This window comes from Seriola dumerili, unplaced genomic scaffold (assembly GCF_002260705.1).
Source record: "Seriola dumerili isolate Sdu_G_001 unplaced genomic scaffold, Sdu_1.0 BDQW01000149.1, whole genome shotgun sequence".
Lineage (NCBI taxonomy): Eukaryota > Metazoa > Chordata > Actinopteri > Carangiformes > Carangidae > Seriola > Seriola dumerili.
The window spans coordinates 4,377,530-4,400,434 of record NW_019174404.1 but is presented as its reverse complement, the minus strand read 5'-3'; the positions used below and the strand labels follow the sequence as shown (position 1 = coordinate 4,400,434).

At 38.4% G+C, this 22,905-nt stretch overlaps 3 protein-coding genes across 3 annotated transcripts; 1 reads left to right on the top strand and 2 right to left on the bottom strand.

Moving 5' to 3' along the window:
* Positions 1–37: 37 nt before the first annotated feature.
* Positions 38–3,936, bottom strand: ccdc170 (coiled-coil domain containing 170). The gene is made up of 8 exons (XM_022750176.1): positions 3,864–3,936; positions 3,495–3,677; positions 2,767–3,057; positions 1,879–2,079; positions 1,590–1,763; positions 1,216–1,458; positions 739–942; positions 38–390 (listed from the first exon to the last, which is right to left on the bottom strand). Exons 1-8 carry the CDS (start codon positions 3,888–3,890, stop codon positions 121–123), a joined length of 1,593 nt encoding a protein of 530 aa, XP_022605897.1. The 5' UTR covers positions 3,891–3,936; the 3' UTR covers positions 38–120.
* A 474-nt stretch (positions 3,937–4,410) lies between these two features.
* Positions 4,411–9,203, top strand: rmnd1 (required for meiotic nuclear division 1 homolog). The gene is made up of 12 exons (XM_022750178.1): positions 4,411–4,576; positions 5,343–5,802; positions 5,885–5,990; positions 6,122–6,197; positions 6,733–6,772; positions 6,865–6,965; positions 7,051–7,157; positions 7,258–7,322; positions 7,483–7,559; positions 7,888–8,008; positions 8,139–8,255; positions 8,454–9,203. Exons 2-12 carry the CDS (start codon positions 5,359–5,361, stop codon positions 8,484–8,486), a joined length of 1,287 nt encoding a protein of 428 aa, XP_022605899.1. The 5' UTR covers positions 4,411–4,576; positions 5,343–5,358; the 3' UTR covers positions 8,487–9,203.
* Positions 9,204–9,269: 66 nt separating this feature from the next.
* LOC111225733 (A-kinase anchor protein 12-like) lies at positions 9,270–18,757 on the bottom strand. Its single transcript, XM_022750754.1, has 5 exons — positions 18,650–18,757; positions 16,709–16,808; positions 13,360–16,525; positions 10,673–12,420; positions 9,270–10,522 (listed from the first exon to the last, which is right to left on the bottom strand). The coding sequence occupies exons 1-4, from the start codon at positions 18,755–18,757 to the stop codon at positions 10,701–10,703; spliced, it is 5,094 nt and encodes a 1,697-aa protein (XP_022606475.1). The 3' UTR covers positions 9,270–10,522; positions 10,673–10,700.
* Between the last annotated feature and the right edge of the window lie 4,148 nt (positions 18,758–22,905).

The window sequence follows — 22,905 nt, the reverse complement described above, 5'->3', positions numbered from 1 at the left end:
CAAATAGGAAAGCATGTTTTTAGAGATCAGTTCATACTGTATAAGGTCTATTTTAAAACAATAATACCTTTACACCTTAAGTGCTGTTTGGCATAAGTATAATGTATAAATCTAGGTTTCTTAAAGGGGAACTGCATCTTCTGGACATGCAGACCTGGAGGTAGAAATATCCAAGGAGGAGCTGTGAGGAAGATCCTGGATTTTGGGTAGATAAGGCCTCTGGTGAGTAGGACAATGCCAGGGCATATTCACATGGTGATGAAGGTGGTGATGGTGATGATGAGCGTGAAGAAGGGCCTCTAGTAATTTGATTATTTCATAATTTGGGAGAGGCAGCGCCGTGGCATCTAAACCAAGCATCTGGGAAACAACCATCCGGAAATCGACTAACTGAACAATGGACAGAAAAAAGAATATAGTTGAATTTAACACTTTAAAACTGTTAACACTCTAAAACATTCTTTATTATTACTGATAACTAAGATTTAATTACTTCAATATAGTATATTTAGAGTAGGAAAAGATTGTTTTTAAAGAATGGAAAGAGCCAACTGATGACGTAAAGGACATGGAAATATCAAGTATACATTATATGTGAAGATAACAGTATTTGCTTTATATTTAAAGCGTCTTTAATAGCAATAGATAATGGTGAATAAATGGTAAATAGACATTTCTCCCCCCTCAAATGGATCTAACATTGCAGAACAACACTTTTCATGTTCATCACACCCTTACTTCTCTCTCCCTCTCAGACAGCTGAGCCAGGCTCTGTCTGAGGGTGATGAGTCGCTGCTGGTCCTCTCTGGTCTTCGTCTCTTGGCTCTGTAGGTCTGAGCTCACTGAGCTCAGTTTCTTCTCCACCTTGGCTTTCCCCTCCACCAGCTGATCCAGCCTCTTTTTCTGCTCCTGCATGGTCTGACTCTGTTGCATGACTTTACACTTGGCATGTCAGACAGAAGTGTTTAGTGAAACAACCGTTATTCGATGACTTTATCAAGGAGATGATGTTTGTTTGTTGTTCTCACATACTCAGATACTTAAAATATATATGGTTGATTTCAGAACCAACTTGCTTTACATAATTGGTGCACAGTTAAATATTATCCCCTATTTCCAGCTACCCATACCTAAATATTAATGCAAATACACTAAACATCATGAGGTAAAAATGCCTCTGGATCGACTTTGGGTCTGAACCCTTGTCCCCTCTACCTTGAGCTCATTAGTGTGGGAGAGCTGGGCCTTGAGCTCAGTGTTGGACAGCTTGGTGGCCTTCAGCTCGCCCTGGAGACGCTCTATTTTTTTCTGCAGCTTCCTGGCCTCCAGATGAGCATCATCTCGTTCCACAGCCAACGCTGACCGACACCTCTTCTCCTCCTCCAGCTCTGACACCTTCTTCCGCAGAAGCTGAATGTGTAATGATTTACTCTCTAGTTGGTCCTTCTGTAATTTTAACTGGGAAAAGGACATTTTTGATTACAGGTGCATCACTGGTCATGCAACACAACATCTGTTTTGTTTATTCATACTTTTAGAGAAGAAACTTTTCATCACTACAGAAGTAAAAGATGATATCTATCTAATACCTTTCGCTGTAAACTATAAGTTAGACTTTTGCTCTCCATCAGAGCATTTCCTTCTTGTTTGACAAGTTGTTCTGCACGTGACAAGATGACTTTCAGTCTCATGTCGAAGCCTAGATCCAGAGCAATACTGTCAACCATCATTGTCTCTGACAGCTGTTCCAGGAACTCCTCATACTGTGAAAACAAACGGTGAGTTGCCATGGATGTATGCCACTGGACTATATAGAAATACATTACCCATTTAATGTGCCTGTAACTGTACCTCCTTTTCACCCGCTACTTTACTCACATGCTGTTTGCTGTGTTGAAGCCCGTCACGATGCATGTCCGCTGTCAGCAGCTCAGTCTCCAGACCTTGCAGTCTCTCCCTCAGGTCCTGAACTTGCTGCTCTGCGAGCTGCGCCCTCTGTAGTGCACTCTCCTGGAGCTCCGTCTGCTCCCTCAGCTCCTCGGAGACATGACACAGCCTGGTATCCATCTCTGACACAGTCTGCAGAACAGTCACTATCACTACGACTGCCCCCGAGCAATGTAGCAAGGATACCAGTGTTTATTTTAAAGTAGGACGTGGAAGACTTAATGCAAAGATACACATGGAGACCAGTGGTGGAAAGAAACTACATACATTTACTCAAGTACTGTACTTACGTAGAATTTCAAGGTACTTGTACTTCACCTGAGTATTTTAATTCCTTGCTACTTCATACTTTTTACTCCATTTATGTGACAGATGTAGTCACTGATTATTTGGCAGATGAATATTAAAAGAAACATACAAAATAAAATATAATGCATTGTTATAAAGTAAATTAAGCCACTAACCAACTGTATATAACTCTGCTGCAACCCGCTACAATGAAATGCTGCTTACATGTCAATGCATCAGAAATAATAATCCAATAATATATAATGTAACACTGACAGAGCACAGAAATGAGGCTATGACATTTTTTTAATCTCTTGTCCACAGGGCCAAAAACTCCAACACTTGAAATGTAAAGAACAACTTTATTTTGAGACCAATGCATTTGTCATTCGAGTCCCCAGGATTACACGTGTTGGTCTCATGATAGAGTTGTTATTTTTAAATGTGAGTGTAGTTTTTACCCTTTAAGACTATTTCTCTTCTCTATGCCAGTAGGTCGTGTTGTGGCATTAATCCCCACTGACTCCTCACCTTATCCAGTTTCTGTAAAATATCTCTCTCGGTAGGCAGGATGACATTTTCAGACTTAACCTGCAGCAGACCTGCCACTTTTTTCAAGAACCTCTGTAGTTTGTCTTCAGCTGCCTGAGTCTCTCCTTGGCTTGAGTGCAGCTTTCTTTCAAGCTCCTCCACCTGTTTCTCCAAACAGTTTGACTCTCGCCGAGCTGCCTCTATCACCCTCTTGCTGGCCTCAAGCCTCTCCATTAGAGTTTCTTTATCCATCTCAACACTCCTCCTTCCCACCACCAGGCCATCTAACTCCTGAAACAGACAACATAACTGTGAAGAGCTGCACCACACAACCTTGTCAAATATTTAATATAAGACCAAGTCCTGGCAGAAATTTCATATGTGGTTTTTAAATCATTTAAGTGCAGAGTTCAGTCTTCAATTTGACTACTTTTAAACCAACAATTAACAAGTTAATAAATAAATAAACAAATCATCTCTATTTTCCCAACACAGCTGTATTACTTGCAGTGGAAATAGCTGTGAAACAGTATTCACACCTTCATGATGAGAAACAAAATTTAAAAATATCAACAGAATAGTTGCATTAACACAACATGAAGAATCCAAATAATTAAAACATTTGTAGATTTTTCTGTTGGTGTCTGGTCAGAATTGTCTTAAGTGTGAACTGTACACTAACTGTACTGTAAAGTTAAGTTAGTGATGTTTAAAAGTTGTGTAAATACCACTTTGAGTGAATCGAATGCTGCTGCACTGCTGGCAGTCTTCCTCCTCTCTCGGTCCAGCTCCGCCACCAGCCTCAGCACTGTCTCTCTGCTGGCTTTACACTCCACCTCGGAGGACTTCACACTCTCCTCCAAAACAGCCATCCTCATTTTCAACCTCTCCTTCTCATTAGACTGGTCCACCTAATAATTAACAAGCCAAATAGCATTAAAGAGTCATTACAAATTCTATAGCAATGAAACTTTTCCATTATTTGGATGCCAAAAAAGTAAAGCCTGATTAAGAAGTTGCCAACATATGGTGCAATTTAGTTCTGACTAATGTCTACCAAACAGAGGGGTAAAATTAATTTATTTAGCAAAGCGTACCTCACAAGTGTTTTCCAAAACTTCCATAATTAGATGTGTTGCAGGGGAAGTGAGTATACAGTTGGTACTTGTGTTACTGTTTTAACAAGTCTCCTGGCAACACCAAACACAGGCTATACCAGGCTCCACCAGAGGGGGTGCTATAACAGAACCGCTGACATCAAAAGACTTGATCAATTTTTTTTTAATTGTTTTATAATAACCCAATGGAAGAGAGGTTGATGAACATGCATGTGAAGGTCAATGTGACCATTTGGATTTGTAGCCCTAATTTTATACTTGCAGGTAGCCCTCCCTACAAATCTCAATGGCCTCAACTTTAACTTTGACCATGGCTTTGTCTGAAGTCGCTCTCCCTCTCACTGTTTACTCTTTATTATAATTCCATGTAGACTATATGCTCATAGCCCCACAGAAATCACAATAGAATCGTTTTAATTAAAAACAACAAAATAACTTACCTGCCAGTCAGCGTTCCGGGCTTCTTACGTACATCACTTTATTACGTCATGTCAAACAGGAAATGAGCGGCAACAAAACTTTATTAACAAACAAGGAACACGCCTCCTCTCGCTGTCGTGCACATTGACATGTAGCAAATGAAAAGTTCACTATTATACTTTAACGTACGACTTCGAGCTACCGCCGTTTTCTTTACTGGTGAAACCCTTTTAACGTCGACATGTTCTGAATCGCCTCTTTTTCGTTGACTGGTAAGCTAACTAACGGCTAACGGCCCCATATCTACACACTGTTTTGCAGCAGCATGTTCATGTTAACCACTTCTGTTAGCTTGTACTTAAAGACAGTGCCAGGTATTCAACCGTATTTGTTTTTCGTGTATAAATCACACATTCTCACAGTCTGAATGTGTATAGTCGTGTGTAAATTGTAACCAGACTACTAGTGAGGATATGGTTAGCTATTAAAGTCAAGGTCAGTCTTGCTTGTTTTGGTTCCTATTTTTCTGTTAACAGTTAAGATGTTTCAAATTGAAGATTTTAAATGTATATCCATTTGGGTCATAGCTTCAGGATGCTTTATAGAGTTCTGTAATGCTCGCAATTTTAAATTAGATCATAATTGGTACCACTTTCTGTACCATCTATCTTTCTAGTTAGCTCTTGTAGGTCATTAGAGAGATCTCTGCAATGGACTGTTTGGCCATTTATCTTGAGCAGTTGAGAAATGGATTTCTGGTTTAGTCTTGTAATCCTTTTGTAGAAGATGGTGGTCAAGCAATCCATTTAAGAGGTCTCCCTATTGAATTAAAAGAGCTAGCTAGAAAGAAAAGCAGTGTCATGCTTGAGGAGAATTTTGCACAACCTGGCAACCCAAGTATTGTTCTTATTAATGACTTATAAAGTATTAGTAAATGATTTGTCAACCATTTTAAAGCCACTAATTAAAGAAAAGTGTTACTTCTATGATGCACATAGTATTAACACCTGATGCTTATGTTGCAACTCACCTGTACAGCTGTGTATATGAGAAGATGCTTCTCCGGAAGTTGTGGTCCAAACTGGGAGCACAGTGGCGTGTAGAGAGGAACCCAGTCTGCATCTGTGCCTCGGCCAGTCTCTCCCAGTCTATCCAACTACATAAGTATGAATCCAAACCCAGGACTCACTCAAACTTGTCTGGACCAGGGATCTCAAGGACCTGTTTGTTAAACACTCTTCACCAACAGCAGACGCATACAAGACGTGTTTTTCCAGCTTTAGGTGGATTTGAAAGTTTTAACAGCACTTTGTGTGGTGACCCTGGGATACTGGGTAAATGTGGAAGTGGACAGAATCGTTTTTATTCATCAGACCTTGTGAAGTCAATGTTAAAATCAAGTTTAAAACCAGTGACGGTGCCTGGAAAAAAAGTTCCCAAAGGACCAAGGACAAAACAACCTTCTAGAGCCAATCAGCCTTCTCTGAAAGAGGACAAGGTAGATAACCAGAATAATGACTGGTGTTTTTTAAATGTTGATACATGCTACAATGATTAATCCAATCCTGTTTTCTCTGTAGGATATGATGCAATGTATTGCCTTTGCAACCGCAGATCAGTATCATTTGCCAACACTTTGCCATGACTTGATAACCCATGGCTTCGATGAGATAGATTTACCAAGAGGTATGAATCAAAATTACACAGATTACAACTTTTCAAGAAATTAGTTGTGATATATGTACATATATACATATGCTTCTTGGAACAACATTGACATTTTATGACATCATATGACAATCATATTTTAATTTCAGATGCCTCAAATGTGCTGGTGATAAGCACAGACATGGCTGCAAAACCAGATGACAATGCTCTCATGTTCTTCTTCAGGTAGAAATAACATCTTTTTCTTTTTTTGTTTTAGGCTTTGTCTTCAATGTAAATTATGCAGTGCTAAATTATTTAAAAGGATAGCATAATATACAATGCTTTTAATTTGATAGGGCTGGGTATTGAACCTTAATACTTTTTGAGTACTGACAGAAATGTGTCCCCAGGATCCAATATCAAAAACTTAAGTATCAAGTATTGAAATTTAACTTAGATTACTTGGTTTTTTCCATCAGATATTTACTGATCTAAATCATATGTTTTTTTAAATTGAGAAAGTGTTTTATTGACGCAAAGTTGTTGTTTGACTGCTTGTGTGAAGATTAAACACTGATGCTCTGAGAAGTTTGGCATGTTTTGTTCTATGAAGAAAATAGTTATAGAAAAACATGTTTACATTTCTCAAGTAAAGTATTGAAGATTTTTTGAAATGGTACTAAACTAAAATTGAAAAATCTGAAAAGATAGCATGCCTTGTTATAGTGTAACTTTTTTGGGCCAATCATAGACTGACTTTTCCAATCTGAAATTTCAGGGAAGGCTCAGTAGTTTTCTGGAATGTTGAGGAGAAAACGGTAAACAAAACTACATACAATCTATAAAGTGTAATATTTCATTAATTGTAATATACTTCTTTGACCATGTCAATTTTTTTTACTATTTCCAGATGAAGAACGTGTTGAGAATATTGGAACATCATGAGATCCAGCCGTATGAAGTAGCATTAGTCCACTGGGAAAATGAAGAGATAAACTACACTGTTGGAGTGTATGTTCTGCTCCACCTTCTGTCTTGTTTATTTGTACCTCCACACTTCTTGCAGCTGTTGTAAAACAAATCATTTCTTCTTCAGAGGAAATACGAAGCTTGAGCGCGGCAACTTTATTTTGAGTGATGAGATTGAGCAACATGAAGCTGTTCTGGAGAAATTTGCATTTTCTAATGCTTTATGTTTGTCAGGTGAGAACTTGTGTTTCAACTATAAATCATAAAGGTCTGTTTAATGGTAGCACTCTACTCAGTCTGGTGTGAGAGTCTAACCTCTGGGCTTCTTTTCCAGTGAAGCTGGCGATATGGGAGGTGTCATTAGACGACTTTGTGGAGTCAATTCAATCAATTCCAGAGGTACAGTGGACACTTAACAACCAGCAGCAAGAAATTATTAATAATTGATCATCTGCCACGGTTGACTGTTTGTGTGTGAGACAGATCATGCTGTTATTTTAAAACATCCGTTCTCCCCTTAATGCTAATGCCCTAATTTAGTTTTCTTTTTTTCCCTCAGACGCTGAAGTCTGGCAGAAGAGTTAAGTTGTCCTCTGCAGAGGTTATGCAGAAAATAGGAGAACTTTTCACATTAAGGTAAATTCTGTTATGTCTAAATGGCAGCTCATTCAACCTTTCTAATTTTGGATTCAAGGTTTTTTTGTCAGCTCAGTGGATGTTTGAGTCTTCCAAGCAGTAACAAATATGTTGACATTCATATTAACCCACAGTAGTTACTATCACTAACTACTAAAGCTAAAAGGATTTTTTTTTTTAAAGTATATGCATTTGCAAGAACTATTGTTGGCCCTCTGTTTTATTCTCAGTTACTGGAATGACTTGACTTTAACTTGAGTCTCATTCATAAAGTAGGATTTTCAACATTTATATTTAAAATGTTTGTATTTACATCCTCCTTTGACAGACACTGTATAAACCTGAGGTCTGACCTGCTCCTCACACCCGATTTCTACTGGGACCGAGAAAACCTGGAAAAACTCTATGATAAGACCTGCCAGTTCCTCAGCATCAACCGCAGGGTCAATGTAATTAAACCTGACCTAACTTTATTTGACACCGTAGCTGTAATATAGAGTCCCACTCTGACACTGAAGAGGGTAAATAGGCACATGCTTTGTTTCTGATGTAAGCTTGAAACATTGTCTGTGTCTTTAGGTTGTGAATGAGAAGCTGGAACATTGCACACAGTTGACAGACCTGATGAGGAGCCACCTGAGTGAGAAGCACAGCTTGAGGCTGGAGTGGATGATAGTCATCCTCATCACTATAGAGGTAAAAGAAATCTTTCATGCCTCGTGTAAGATGTAATGTTTTTTTTTTTTGTAAAACTGGCTTTTGTTTTGAACTTTAATTCATCACATCAAACCTGGGATCTACACCTTGCAGCAATATCACACTGCTGCACTTAAAAACGCTTATAACCTCTCTCATTCAAACAATGTTACATCTGTTGCTTTGTTTTTCTTGTAGGTTATGTTTGAACTTACAAAAATGATCTTCTGAACTACTCCTCCTCATAGTGCACAAGTCTAAACAGGGTACGAGAAGTGACAAAGGAAGAATGCTGGACTACACAAAGGTACTCTGACAGTAATATGTGACAGTGTTTTCTAGAAGCCACTGAAATTATGAAACGGACCTAAACATTTTTATATGTCTTACTGGTCATGTTGTAGAGCACATACATTTCGACAACACACAATAAATCGAAAAACAAATTAAATAAATTATTTTATTCACAGTTTCTTTACTGTTTTGCTGGAGATCATGGCTTGAGGGTTGCATTATTTTATACACATTTACTGTTTATTGCATTTGTGAAAACAAAGGGCATCAGTGGGACTTCATAAACCTCTGAGATCAGCTGACCAAACAGTAATGTTTTTTGAGTTTTGTTGGCTGAATATATGTGTTCAATCATTTTCATTTAATGTTTACATTATATGCAAAATTCTATGTATGTTCTTCAGTATGAAAGAGACAATTTTTTAAGGGATATGAGGGCACAGACTCACCTCAGCATGTGTCATTATTCTTGTGTATGAACACTAGCAGTAGAAAAAAGAAAACAATATTCTGGAATATATCTAATTCATCTAATCCAAAACTACAACTATGATTGCTGTGTTATAGAGAATGTAATAAAACCATTATTTGTTTTAAATGTTTGCCTGTTATGTTTCAGCTTTTGCATGTAAAATGTACATACATAAATACAAGAAATACTTGAAATGTACAGGTATTAATTTATTCAAATAAAATAATATTTTATTAATAAAACACTGGTAAATATAAACACAGGTAACACAGGTCTATGTTTTACATTTAGTCATTAGTTGACATCACATATCAGACCAGAAAGAATTTTCCAAAAGAGTCAGTATATGTGAAAAAAATTCAGACACAACAAATAGCCTGTCATAACCTTATTTCTTCTTTCACCCATACCACTCATTGTCCTTACCAAGCTTACGGTGTTATTTATACCATAAGTTCATTGACACCAGACACAAAAAGCTGGGAAATAAAACAGGACAAGTAAAGCTGCCATGATTGTTTAAGTTTAAGGCTCTGCAGATTATAATTATATTAATGATAAATACATATGTTAAGATTCATTTAAACTTGAAATCAAAAATATAGTGTAAATTATTACTTTTTGAAAAACAAAGATGTGCCATGCGCTCATCATGCTCTTTTTTTCTATTTTAAACATGTCACAGTAGAAATTGTTGAAGACTCAAAATTAGCACAGTTTGGCTTGTGTAAGCATTAAAACAGTCATTATGTACAAGGTAATATACAGTAATACTATATATCTGGGGTATGCTGCCTATTGTTTTTACCTGCATATATTAGGAGTTATGTGTTTTAAGATTAAATGGTTAAACAATTGCACATATGAACATAGATTGATGCATAGTGAAAGCTGTGAAATATCTACATATACTAATATACTATATATCAAGAGAAATTAATTTGCCTTACCTAGGTCACATACATTATGAATTATGTTTTTAACACTTACACAAATGTTTTTGAAGCAGTTTACCATTAAAAAAGACATTGTTAATAAAAATACTCTCTTGTTCTCCTAGACATATACATTCTATTCAAAAACAGAATATAATGTGAAATATGATTGAAAAGATCTGACATGATTAGTTATTAAAATTACACTCTACAGCAAGCAACTCATTAAATTTACTGAAAGAGGCAACTGCAAAGAGGATGTAGTTCAGTGTCACACTTCTAAAATTACACTGCATCCCCTGAGAAGAGTAGCACTTTTCCAGTTGATACGTCTCTTGCTAGATCCCATTCATAAATCACAAATTTTATAATGTTAATAAAATAATATTACAAATCAAGACAAGTTTCATCAGTAAATATTGGAATATATTTGATTGAGCATAATGCCAAATAAAAGCAGCAAAATGCTGTTTCCTGTAGTTTTCTTCTACCAGTCAGTCCTTCTCTATAATGGCTTTTTGATAACTCCTTACAAACTTGAGTGACATCCTTTTTGATCGCCCAACCTTGAAAGAAAAAAAAAAAATCATAATATTAATTAATTTGGATATTCCAATGACTGTGATGCATGATTTCAATGTTAGAGCAAGTTGATTCATGGGCCAGATCCTGAAAAAAAAAAAGATATTAAAACAAAAGCAAATGAAGACGCTTACCTTTTAATGACGTTGAAGTTAGGCTGATTTAATCCCACTCCATCTTAGTGATGGTTGCAGTTGCAGTTTCTGGATGCTCAAGTGCAACAGCAAAATCTTCACCCTCACTCTCAATTTCACATGTTGCTCCTGCTATGAGCATTTCTTGTTGACTTTCTTCTTCCTCAATCTTGAAATTAGAAGCCATTTCAAGCTCATGTTGAGGTACTGCCTTTTTGTCCCGGTCACTTTCTGTCTGTTGTTCTAGACGTTCCTCCTCCTCATGAAGAGGCACCTCTGATTCCCCTTGAGTGTAAATGTCTTCCTCAGCATCCAACCACACATCCTGGTCATTTTCCTCCTCGGTTTGTTTAACAGGTTCCTTTGCTTTTGTTTCTTGGTCACAAGCTTCAGACAGCACTGGCTGACTCAGGAACATTTCTGTTTTCTCTGTTTGCCTTACTGTTTGTATTGTCTCTGTTGCCTGGACATTGGGCGTTACTCTGTCTGTTGATTTGATTTGCTCTACTGGTTTTCCTGTTTCCATTGCTTGCATGCCAACATCCAGTAGTACTGGTTGATTCATGATCACTGCTCTGTCTGTTGAATTGATGTTAGTTGGTTCTGGTTCTGTGATTTCTGTTGCCTGAACAGCAACCTCAGTTAACTCTGTCTGTTTCTGGCCCTCAGCATTTTGTGTTGGATCTATTTGCTTTTCGGGTTCTACTACCTGAACGCCGACTTCAGACACATCTGTCTTTTTAACTGTTTCGATCCTCTCTGTTGCAGGTGGTGGAGAAACTGGTGCCCTTGCTTGCCCAAACTGTATGTTAAGTTTGAATTCTAAAGAAAGGCTAGAGGGAGACTCAACATTACCTATTGACGAGACTATTCCAGTGTTTTGGGGGACTATTACTCCACTGTTACTAGGGGTTACAATCTGACTCTGGGCAATTTGTGGAATTGGCGATTCCTCATTAATTTCATCTTTAGGTTCCTCAAAATCCTCTTTGCAATCATGGACAGAGACATCTAAACTTCCTGGAATATCAGGTGTTTGCGTTAGATCCTCGAGCACTTGTTGTTCAGCTATCTCACTCTCCTCTGTCACAGCATCTGGCTGTTTCATAACTTTTTGTTCCAAGTTGACAAGGACTGATTCAGGTACTGTCTCTGGTACTTTCTCCTTTACATGTTGAATAACTTCTTGAATGGTCACCTTGCTTTCCTTATTAATTAATTCTTCAGTCTTCGATGTGGCAGAGAGCGTGTCCACTTCTTTAACTGTTTCATTACAAACATCTATAACTTCTTTGGTTTCTGTTACCCCTACCTCTAGCGCTGTGTCAACAATTGTCTCGGCTGATTTGACATCAACATCGACCACCTGCACTTGAATTCTGTGATTGTCCTCAAACTGTACTGATGGCACATTCATCATCATAATCACACTACCTTCCTCTGCTGTCTTAATCACTTCATCTTTCACTAGTGGTGTTGCACTCATGACTGTCTCCTCGAATTCTATCTCACTTACTAATGTGTTAATCAAGGGTTCATGAATGTCTGATGTTTTCTCTATCAAAACATCAGGTATAGTGGTTGAAACATCTTTCAGATGACATGTGATCACTTGCGTTACTACGGCATGCTCAACTGCAGCACTCTTTATCACAGCAGCTTCAAGTTCACCTTCTTTTTCTCCCTCAACACTGGCAACCACTGCACTGAGATGCACCTCGTGCTTGGATTCATGTGTAACTGCAGCTCTGTCCACACAAGTTGCTGGGGTTACTTCAGAAAATACAGTTTTTTCTACAACCTGAACACTACTTGCTCCCTCACTAACAGTGGATACATGAACTGCTGTTAATGTTTGTAACTCATCTACAGCTTCAGCGATGTGGTTTTCCTGCCCAACCTGAACATCTTGTTGTGTGCCCTCTGTTTTCTGATCCTCATTTATCTTTAAAGTCTGATCCAGTTCTGCTACATCTTTACTCTCAGTTTCATCTGTAACTGAAGCGATGACAATTTTGGTGTCTGGTTTGGGAACATCTTCAGACAATATTTGCTTCTCCAGTTCCTGAGCGCTACCCTCCTCAACACTTTCTGTGACTACATGAGCATGCATTGATGCCTTTACCTCAGTTTCTGCTTCAGTTGCAATGTCATTTACATCAGATGGTAATACTTTTGGTTCTTCAACATAGTCCGTTTTGGCATCCCCTACTGATTGTTCTTCCTCTGGCCCTACACTGCTCTCAGGTGCCTGTGTTAGTTCAACAGTTTCTGTTGGTGGAATCTCCTCTGATATTAATTCCTTTTCAAGTGATTGGACACTACCCTCTTCAGAATCTAATTTTGCTCCTTGTGCAGCTTCTAATACTTCGAGTTCCTTAACATGTTCAGTTTGTTCAGTGGCCTCTGATATAACTTCTTTTTCAAGTGATTGAACACTACCCTCCTTTGAATCTAATGTAGGTACTTGTATAGCTTGTAAAACTTCTGCAACTTGATGATTGTCAATATTTAGAGTATCTGTTTTCAGTTCTTTGTTTTCTGGCTCAACGCTGATTTCAATGAGGTTCTCTTTTACATGTTTTGTTTCATCTGTAGCTGTGGCAATATCCTCTGATAGTACTTCCCCTTGAGGCAATTGAACTCTATCCTCCCCTGAACCTGTGGCTGTTTGTACAGCTTCTAACACCTCTGGTTCATCAATGTGCTCAGTTTCTGCAGCATCTGCTTGTAGTTCGTCTTCCTTCTCTGCCTCAACATTATCTTCAGTGAGAGGCTTTGTTTTCTCTATGGGTTCATGTGTTATCGTTTCTGTTGCAGGAATATCTTCTGATATTACTTCCTTTTCAAGCAACTGAACACAACCCTCCTCTGATTCTAATTTGGCAGCTTGTGCCGCTGCTAATTCTTGTAACTCCTCCACCTCTACAGGTGGTTGATCTTTATCCTCAACTTGAACTTGATCAGTGATATTGTGTAAGATTTCATCATCCTTTTGTGTCAGAGTTTGGACTTGCTGCTCCACACTTCCATCCTTAGTTTCTTCTGCTACAGTAACAGCTGATTCTACTTCTTGACAGTCAATTTGTAGGGGCTCTTTTTCATCAACTAGAGAGCCTTCATCTGCAACAATTTCTTCACATTCAGATAATGTTTCTTCAGCTTCGTCTACCTCAGATTGGCTTTCCACCTGATGTTGGCTCTCATCAGTACTTTCTAATTCTTTTATGCTTTCTTCTGGATGTAAAACGTTGACCTCATGAACTTCATCTACAACAATTTTAGCATTGTCAAACTCCACGGTAGGAACTTCAGATACAATTTCTGTGGAAACACCTTCGTTGACTTCAGATATGCTCTCTGTTTGGACTGTTGCGGCAAGTTCAGTAATTACGTCCAGTTCTTCAGCATTTAAACCTATTTTAATGGCAGTTGCATCTGATCTCCTGTGTATTTTCAGAATTGCTGGCTCCTCTTTTACAAATGATTCGAGTATTTGATGCGAGACGGATCCAACTATTCTTTCTGAGCTTATCTCATCTGAACAGAGTGGGGCTGCCTTTGGGCTTATGCAGATGGTTTCAACAACTTCATGCAGGAGTGCCTCTGTATGTTTGATGTCATATTCTACTGGAACTGGTGTTGTGTTGCCTGATGTTTTTGAAGACTCTGATAGCTGGGAAACTGCAGAGATCATCTCAGTTTCATCTGTCAAGGTAATGTCTACTGGTTCTAGAGCAGTTATGGCTTCAGATGTCATTTCTATCAGATCATCTGCTATAGTATCATCTCTAGCTGTGTCTTCAGTGACTGAAGCTGGAGTGGCCATGGTCTCTGTAATTATACCCTCCTCTGGAATATCACTGAGTTGTTGATGTTTACTGATTAATTCTGTAAGGTCCTCAGGTTCTTCATCTGAAGCGGGAGTGGTAGATGCCTCATTCTCTAAAGTATCCTCATTGTCTTGGACTTTCTTTACTTCCGTTTGCAGACTGTCACAAGGCAGGACTGGTTCAGCCATCTGATCAAGGAGGTCTTGCTGCAGTTCATAGTCTGCTTCCTTGGGCACATGGCTTTCTACATCAGCCTGTGTTTCTATGTGAACTTCTGTTTCAATTGTATCAAACTCAGACAATGGAACCACAGCTGGTGTCTCAGAGTCTTCTTCACCTGAAGCTGCTTCCTTGTCAGCCTCATCTGAAGACACTTGGTCTTGCTTTTCAGCAGACTTCCTCTTTTTTCGACCTGGGAGAAGATTCTTTATTGAAAAAGAGGAATCATCCTGAGCAACTTCACTGTCAGACTGTAAATTATCTTTGCTTTCTTCCTCATTCTTGGCCTTCCTTTTGGGGGTGACAAGTTTTTTCAGTGATTTCCATGTTGATCCTCCATCAACCTCTGAAGGACTTCCTACTTGTTTGGGGGAGATGGCTAAAATTTCATCTACTTCATTTGAACTTTCTAATGGCGAATCTTGCTTCTTGTTGTCATTTTCAACTTGGGGCATTTCATCCTCAGAGTCTGATGTTTTTCGACTTCGGCTTCTTCTCCTTCCAGAACCACATAGAACAGCTTCCCATGACACAGATGAGTCTTTTCTTTTTTTGCCATCTTCAGTGCTGTGATCTGATATTTGCTCTCCTTCACTTGGTTTTGTTTCCTCTACTGAGCCTGTGATTTGTGTCTCCTCCTCTTTGGTCAAGGAGGACGTCTTCATGCGCTTTTTCGGAGTCACAAGTTTTTTGAAAGAAGCCCATGCGCCATCCTCCTCTCCTGCTGCCTCTACAGGGTGTTGTACAGGACTTTCTTCTTTCTGATGCTCAGCTGACTCATTAGATGACATGAGCTGATCTGAAAAGTGTTCTCCAGAGTCTGACAGCTTTGCGTCACTTGATTTCCTGCCTCTCTGCTTTTTGGAGTGTTTCTTTAAACTAGACCCTGATAAGAGCCTTTTCAGAGGGCTGGCTTGAACTTTCTCTTGAGAACTCATAATTTCAGGCTCATCGACAGTAACGCTTACTGCATCTGTGGGAGGTGATTTCCCGTCATTCATCTCCTCTTTAAGTTTGTTTTCTTTATTTTCTGTCTCAACTGTATCAGCCTCAACACCTAGACTAATCTCCTCTTTATTCTGTTGTATTTCTGCTGTCTCTACTGTTTCCTTTCCCATCTCCACCAATTCTTTATCAGTTGTCTCATCTTCTGTGGGCCTCTTTTTCTTCCGTAGTCCAGAAAAGATTCCAGTTGTAAAAAACCTTTTAATTGGAGATACAACCACCTCTGGTTCAGGACTAGATGGAGATGTTGGATGTAGGTCTTCTTCAAGTGTGGCATCCTGTTGTGCCTTTTCGTCTTCATGTACAGGTGAAGTTGTTGCTGCATCTACATTTTCAGATCCAACAACCTCTTTGGCCTCTGTTGCTTTCACCTCTGCATTTTCTAGGATGTCCTCCGATGTGGCATCTGTCAGGGTAGGACATGTTGTTGAATCATTGTCATAAGTCTCCTGTGCTGTGGTCAGATCTATATTCTGTTCAGTATCCTCACTTTTGGTTTCCTTTGCAGTACCCTCAATGTATTCTAGTCTGTTTGATTCTTCCTCATTCGTCTCATCAGGCACATCTGTTTCTATTTCAGCTTTTTCAGCCGAGCCTCTTTTAACTGTCAGCTTTAAACCGATGTTACTGAAAAATCTCCTAAAACTTTCATTGATGTCATTCTGCTTTGAATCCATTTCAATCATTTCTTCATTATCATCAACTTCATTAGGTGATTCATTTTCATTAATTTCAACATTTTCTACGGGTGTATCTTCTTCTTTAAGTGACTTTGTGGTTTCTGGAACATCTTCACCTGGAGACAGGACAGCTAAACCAGAAAAGATATTTGATATTAGACCACTTGAATTGCAAAAACTGTAAAAGAGTGATGACACAGGTGAAATTGTATCTGCTGAAATTCAACAAGCTATGTGCCTGTTAAAATTATGCTGACTGTCTGTCAGTGAGCAATAATACACAGATTGTAAGTACCCACCCTCTGCAGCGATCTCATCCTCACAGTGACCATTGACTTCGGCTATAGTGCTGTCTGCTTTTCCATTGATCTCAGAGATTTGCCCATTATTTTTGAGAGGCTGAAACAAAGCACAAAACAAAAATGCACAATCTAGCTCTGCTCTTGTGGTGCATTTAGATTTTATGAAAGCTCAAATAATAGAAATCAATCTTTCAGCAGTCAGTTTCTGAGTAACAGACAGTAATCATAGAAGAACCACAGCAGGGACCATTCTCTCATAGCTACAGAAGCATTGAAAAATCAATCTAAATTTGTACTTCTATGAAAACAAACAGAGCATTCCAAACTTTGTCCTATTTTGTAAACAACATACTTGAGTACTGTTGTGGGCTGATGATGACCTTACAGTTTAACAACCCTAATTGTCCCAATCTCAAATCCGTGAGCCAGATTAGTCTGGAAAGTATGACTGGGCAAGAAGGAACAAGAAACATGTCCTTCAGGAACCAGCTTTTACTCCCCTAGACACACAAAAAAAACATACACTCTTAATTGAAACATTAGTATATGCCAAAAGATCAAAGGCCATAATATAATTATGGTTGGCTGTGAGCTATTTTTTTTCCAGTCAAAAGTTATTCATCATTTTACGCACATGTGCCTCCAATATTAGGAGCTGTGAACACGCATGTCTTTGTTTTCAGTCATTCGGGTTTCAGATTAGTTAAGTGCCACTAAATGGTGTAAGTATAAATCAGTTTAATTTTAGAAAACATACAACCAAACTTTTGTGGACTGGCTTTGAAAAAAAAAGTACCAATAAGAGTGACACAGGATATATTTCATCAGTTATTAGGGTTAGGGTTTATTTGGAAAAAAAAATCAGATTATTGTACCACGTTTATGTTAGACTAACCTGGTGCAAAAACACTGTGGCCTTTGGGGTAAAAAATTAAATGAATTTATGCACTTAGCATATTTGTGGCTTGTTTTTACATTTTAACCTTCTTTGAAACTTGAGACTTTATTCAAAGTTAAAAGATTTCTTAACAGCATATTTTGCCCATTATTCCATCCAGTATGAAATCACCTAAAAGTCACAAAGGTCAAGGGTGCTAATAAATAAACACAACATCATAACTGTAGCTCATGAGACATTAGGGGCTATTTTCACTCTCACAGTAGAGTGCTGTCTAATTGACTTCCTGCTCAGCATGATCCAGTGATCATGTTGTACACAAATAATCGATGTTGACTTCAGCTGAGTGCAGCAGAGGGGAAATTCCATCCTTCCCATGAGCTTTACTTAGGTTCCTCGAAGAATGAGAGGTCATTATTCCCCCACGCTACTTCCTTTGTCATCTACAGTAAATGAAAACCATTGCAACACCAATGAAACAGTGAAAACGGGGACTGATAGCCACAAACTACCAAAGCAAGAGTCGGCAACCAAGCGGTCATTTAGTGGAACAAATTTTCAACAACTTTCATGTGATATTAGGAAAAGGTTGGTGGCTTCATTTGGCACCTGCACTCACCAGGAAGAAATTGATAAATGTTCCCTGCCTGAAAGAGCAGGGAACATTTTTGGGCTTTTTTAATTAAAAGCCATTGTCAGAGTCCCAGAATAGCTGGATGTCCTGGATGCAATTCTGTCAAAAGAGACAAGGACTTTTTCTTTATCTTGAGGTTAATGGATGTGTTGGCAAGCAGCAGCTGCACTGCCCTGACAACAACTAAATCCAGCCTCAGCATTTCTATAACACATAGCACCCTCTGACTGTTTTTTTTAATGAATTTTTTTTTTTAAACAAATTCATTTGTTACTGCAGTTAAAGCTACTGAAACCCCTTTATGTGTTAATAAGGAGGATAAATCATCATTACAAAGTTTGTGCATAAATATAGGAGTAATTTCGGCCAATCCATCCACCTGGATCTGCGGGAAATAAGGAGATACCTTGTCGTCAGTGTTCTGCTCCGCCGGAGCATCATCCACTTTTCCGCTCTCCTCCTCAGCCGCTGCGTCCTTCTTGTTCTCCCGTTGCGCAGACTGAGCGTCTCCCATTATCGGAACTGCAGCGCGTCACTTTCCGGAACAAGCCGCCGCACAAGTGATGTAAATATCCCAAAAAAAGGCAAAGCAGGTAGCTCCGTGAGAGGGCGAGGGACACTGATCAGATCTCAAATGGTGCAGCCTGGATGTTGAAAAAGTCTTTTTTAGCCAAACACCTCCCTGCAGGATCACATGAAGCTTATGAGCCGAGCCTGGCCCGGCCCGGCCCGGTCCGGCACGCCTCCCGCTGCATCAAAATGAAGAAAAAAAAAACTGCAGCGAAAACATAGCCTGTAGTCAGATGACTGGAGCAAATGTCCGAGCAACAAGCCGGAACCTGCCCCGCCATATACACAAACCTCAGGGTGCAGATACATGTGAAGTCACTGTAAAACAAGGAGCGTGTTGAATATTTTCATTGGATGCAGATGAGTCGCTAGATTTGAAAACATCTGCACATTTGTCACGTGGATTTTTATTTTTTGGCCATTTATTTTTAAGAAGACGCTAATTATTATTTTATATTAAATGCAGTTGTGCTCTGACAAAATTACATCCAGAACTGTCAGAGTATGTGATAAAAAGTCCAAAAACAAACTGTATAATGAAGAAAAAGGAAAGAAAACATCCTGATCATCAATGCAGTTAACTCTCTCTTTTAGTTTCTTCTGTGCACATCATCAGCATCTGAAACTCCTCCTGGTCATTGTGTGAAGACGTGGGCAGAATTTCATGAGCAGGACAATAAAACTGTGACCTGTCCAAACTCCAAGACTTTGAACATGAAGTACAAGGCGGATGCAGAAGCTTTAAATAAAACTTAGCTAAAATGGATAAACTATTTTATCTTTGTCCATCAATCTACCATTTATTCGCTCATGAAATGTTCTGTTTTGAGCTGCCCTGTTATGTTATGCATCAGATGGTTGTTCAGAGGTGTTCTTCAAACCCACCGATTCATGTATTTTTATGCATTTGAATATTTATTTCTTAATTCGAAATAAAAATGAGAAAAATAAATCTCACTCCCTCAAAAGCTCATTAATTGGCATCTTACATCATGTTTGTTTAATCAGTACAAAAACTTTAACTTGATCTTGACCTTTATAGAGCTGCACATTCAGTCTGGCAAATGGGCGAGCAAATCTCATTATGAGGTCTGTCATGTCGGCTCATGACAGTGAGAAGTGGCTGCTGATGATGTTGCTGAATCTTGGTCAGTCAGCCTAATGGGGGGAAAAGTCACCGCCTCTTGAATTGATGTGTTTATGTAACTGCGGCTGGGACATCAGATGTCCTCGTTGTAAACAGAGTGCACAGTTTTCTGACTTTTGGTCAGTGCTGTAGCCCTGATGTTGGCCAACATGTTTATCATAACACACACACATCAACACCTTGATCTAGGCAAATACTATGATATTACACATTACAATGAAGAGAAATAAGCATATGGCATGTATTCTATTTATTAAAAAAGGTACCAGTTTCTAATAAGACAACTTTTATATAGGGTTTATTTATCATGTAATTAATGACTTATTAACACGTATAACTGCAGCTTCAATGATCAAAACCTATTAACATTTCTAACTGAAGACCTGACACCTTATCACAAAGTGACAAAACCCATGAACATTTATTAATTGGATTATCAACATTTATAACCAATCAGAAGGCTAAACACCAGCCAATGGGATTTGTTTTATACAACCTGCCAACCCCAGATTTGTTCTTATGAATGGTTTTTAAGTTATCTATAAAACATTTATTAATCATTAATATAATCACGAGTTACAACCTATAAGCGCTAGTAAAAAAGATGCATTATTAGAAAGTTGTTCCAAAATGAATGTATATATATCTGGAAATCATTATTCAGTTTTTTCATAATAAAGAGCCGTCGTTTTGGCAATCAAAAACATTAAAAGTATAATATTTAAACCCTTTGAAAAGAAATATAATTTATTCATCCACGGTATTGCTAATTTCTCCCCACTGTGAGACTAAAAAAGGATTATTTTATTTTATCTCTCCTATCTTATCGAAGATGCAACTGTTTTAATGTTCTGTAATGATTTGGGTTTTATGTTTTACATTTTTGAATGTCATGTCATATTAATGAACACAAGTCATGGAGAATGCTGCTGATTTAATTTCACTAAACATCAGAACACGTGATGCACAAGACATCAGGAGATCTCATATGCATGACACGCCTGCAGTAAGTCATACTGAAATGATTAACGTTTCAACCTCTGCATCTATCATCTTAATGAATTTACAGCTTTTGAGGTATATTTTGCTGATTAGCCAACAAGACAGTGTAATTATAGTAAAATTACATGAAAGTTTATAAAAATGGTCAAGATTTTAAAGTCAAGCAAGATTGCTTTCTTAAAAAAAGGAATACAACAGACTGGTCAAATGTATCTGTGGAGCAAAACAGACTTAACATAATTTGGAAATTAAACTGAGACATGTGGGCAGAATATCATGAGCAGGGCCAGACAAATAAGATAGTCTCACAGGTTTGTCCAGTCTCCAAGACTTTGAACATGAAGCACAAGGCGGCTGGCGAAGCTTGACCTTTAAATAAAACAGAGCTGGATAAAGAGGTATAGAAGGAATAAAGTATTTATAGCTTTATCTTTTAATCTACCATTTATTCACTCTTCAAAACTTTTGAGGACTACAGAGCCGGCCTGTTAGACCCTGTCTTGGCATCACGTGGTTCTTGAAAACAGCAGATTCCAGTGTTAAATACATTTTATTAATTTAAAGAGCACTGTATAACACTTCTCCAAAATCTCCCATAAGTCCGCAGCTGGGTTGAGATGTGGTGACTGTCATACTCATCAGGCCATTCAATGACGCCTCGTGCCCTGTTATATTTGTCCACAGATTCATCCAGTTTTTTCCTTTCATTTGTTACCCAGCCGACAAATTCATAACTCCATTTTGTCGAATAACAATTTGGCAAGTATGTCCATAGGTCCTTTAAAATCTGTTATCCCTGCTGTAATTTCTTGTGTTTCTAATGAGTCCATTTGTCCATTTTACTGCCAGGAACTCAAAAAGCTTTGTTAATGAATGCAAAGCTCGACCAGCTTTGCCCTGTGAGTGTGCCAACCTCACCACAACCCTGCCAGCGCTGTAGTAGCTTTTATTTTTACTATAATCTGTATTGTCTGTGGATTGTGAAACAAGTGATGTGTCTTCTATATGTCCTCCAGCCCCGTACTCACTGCTGCTGCATCCTTAAGTTTACTATCAATATAACTATCAGCACACATTAAACACTAGCCTGTAGTTTTACTAACAACCCACCATCTGTTTGCCTTAATGTCAGTTATTTCATTCAATTAGACTATTTTGTGTAAAAGAAGAGGAATCAAAATAATCAATTAAGTGAATTTTTATGACTTTACACCAGGAAATACTTAATTGCCCTCTGAGAGTGTAAGAGAGCAGTGTAAGAAGCCCCTGCACGGCTGTGTACCTGCACTGGCTTCCCTGTTTACCCCAGTAGCTGAGGACAGGTTTACCTAAAACAAACAGTGATGTGTCACCGAAGCTGAACAAAGTGAGACCTTGGGAAAGCTCAGAGTGGAGAAACTTCTCCGAACCCATGACAGACATTCATGTTAATTTGATCAGATGCAGTGAGACACTGGTGCTGTTATGTGAACCTTGATAGGACACTAATAAGTTTAATTAATTAGAGTCACAGCTTTGGTTAACTGAAAACAGCTGATGTTTTCTCCACTGATTACAGCAACCTAACCCCAGTGGCCTGATGCAATATAATGAAATAAAACGCAGGGGTTCTTGGTGAGTCAGTCACAGTCATCTGTGTATTTTTTTTCTGGGCATTTGAGGGCATCAGAAATAAGTTTACAGCTAAAATTTAAACCTGATGAATGTGTCCTTTTTTTATGCTGAGCTGAAATCTTTTGCTCTGTGCATGAAACTGGATTAAAGACCATGAGGGTTCAGCAGAGCTTTGATATTGTGATTTCTGCTTTTGCCCCGGACTTTGCATTAAATATTAGCATCAGTGTATTTTTGTTTCAGCAAAAAAAAAAAAAAGAACCAAGAAAGCTTTAAAATTAGACTAAATGTGCTGTTTTACAGAGATTAGCATCTCAAAGTTAGAGTTG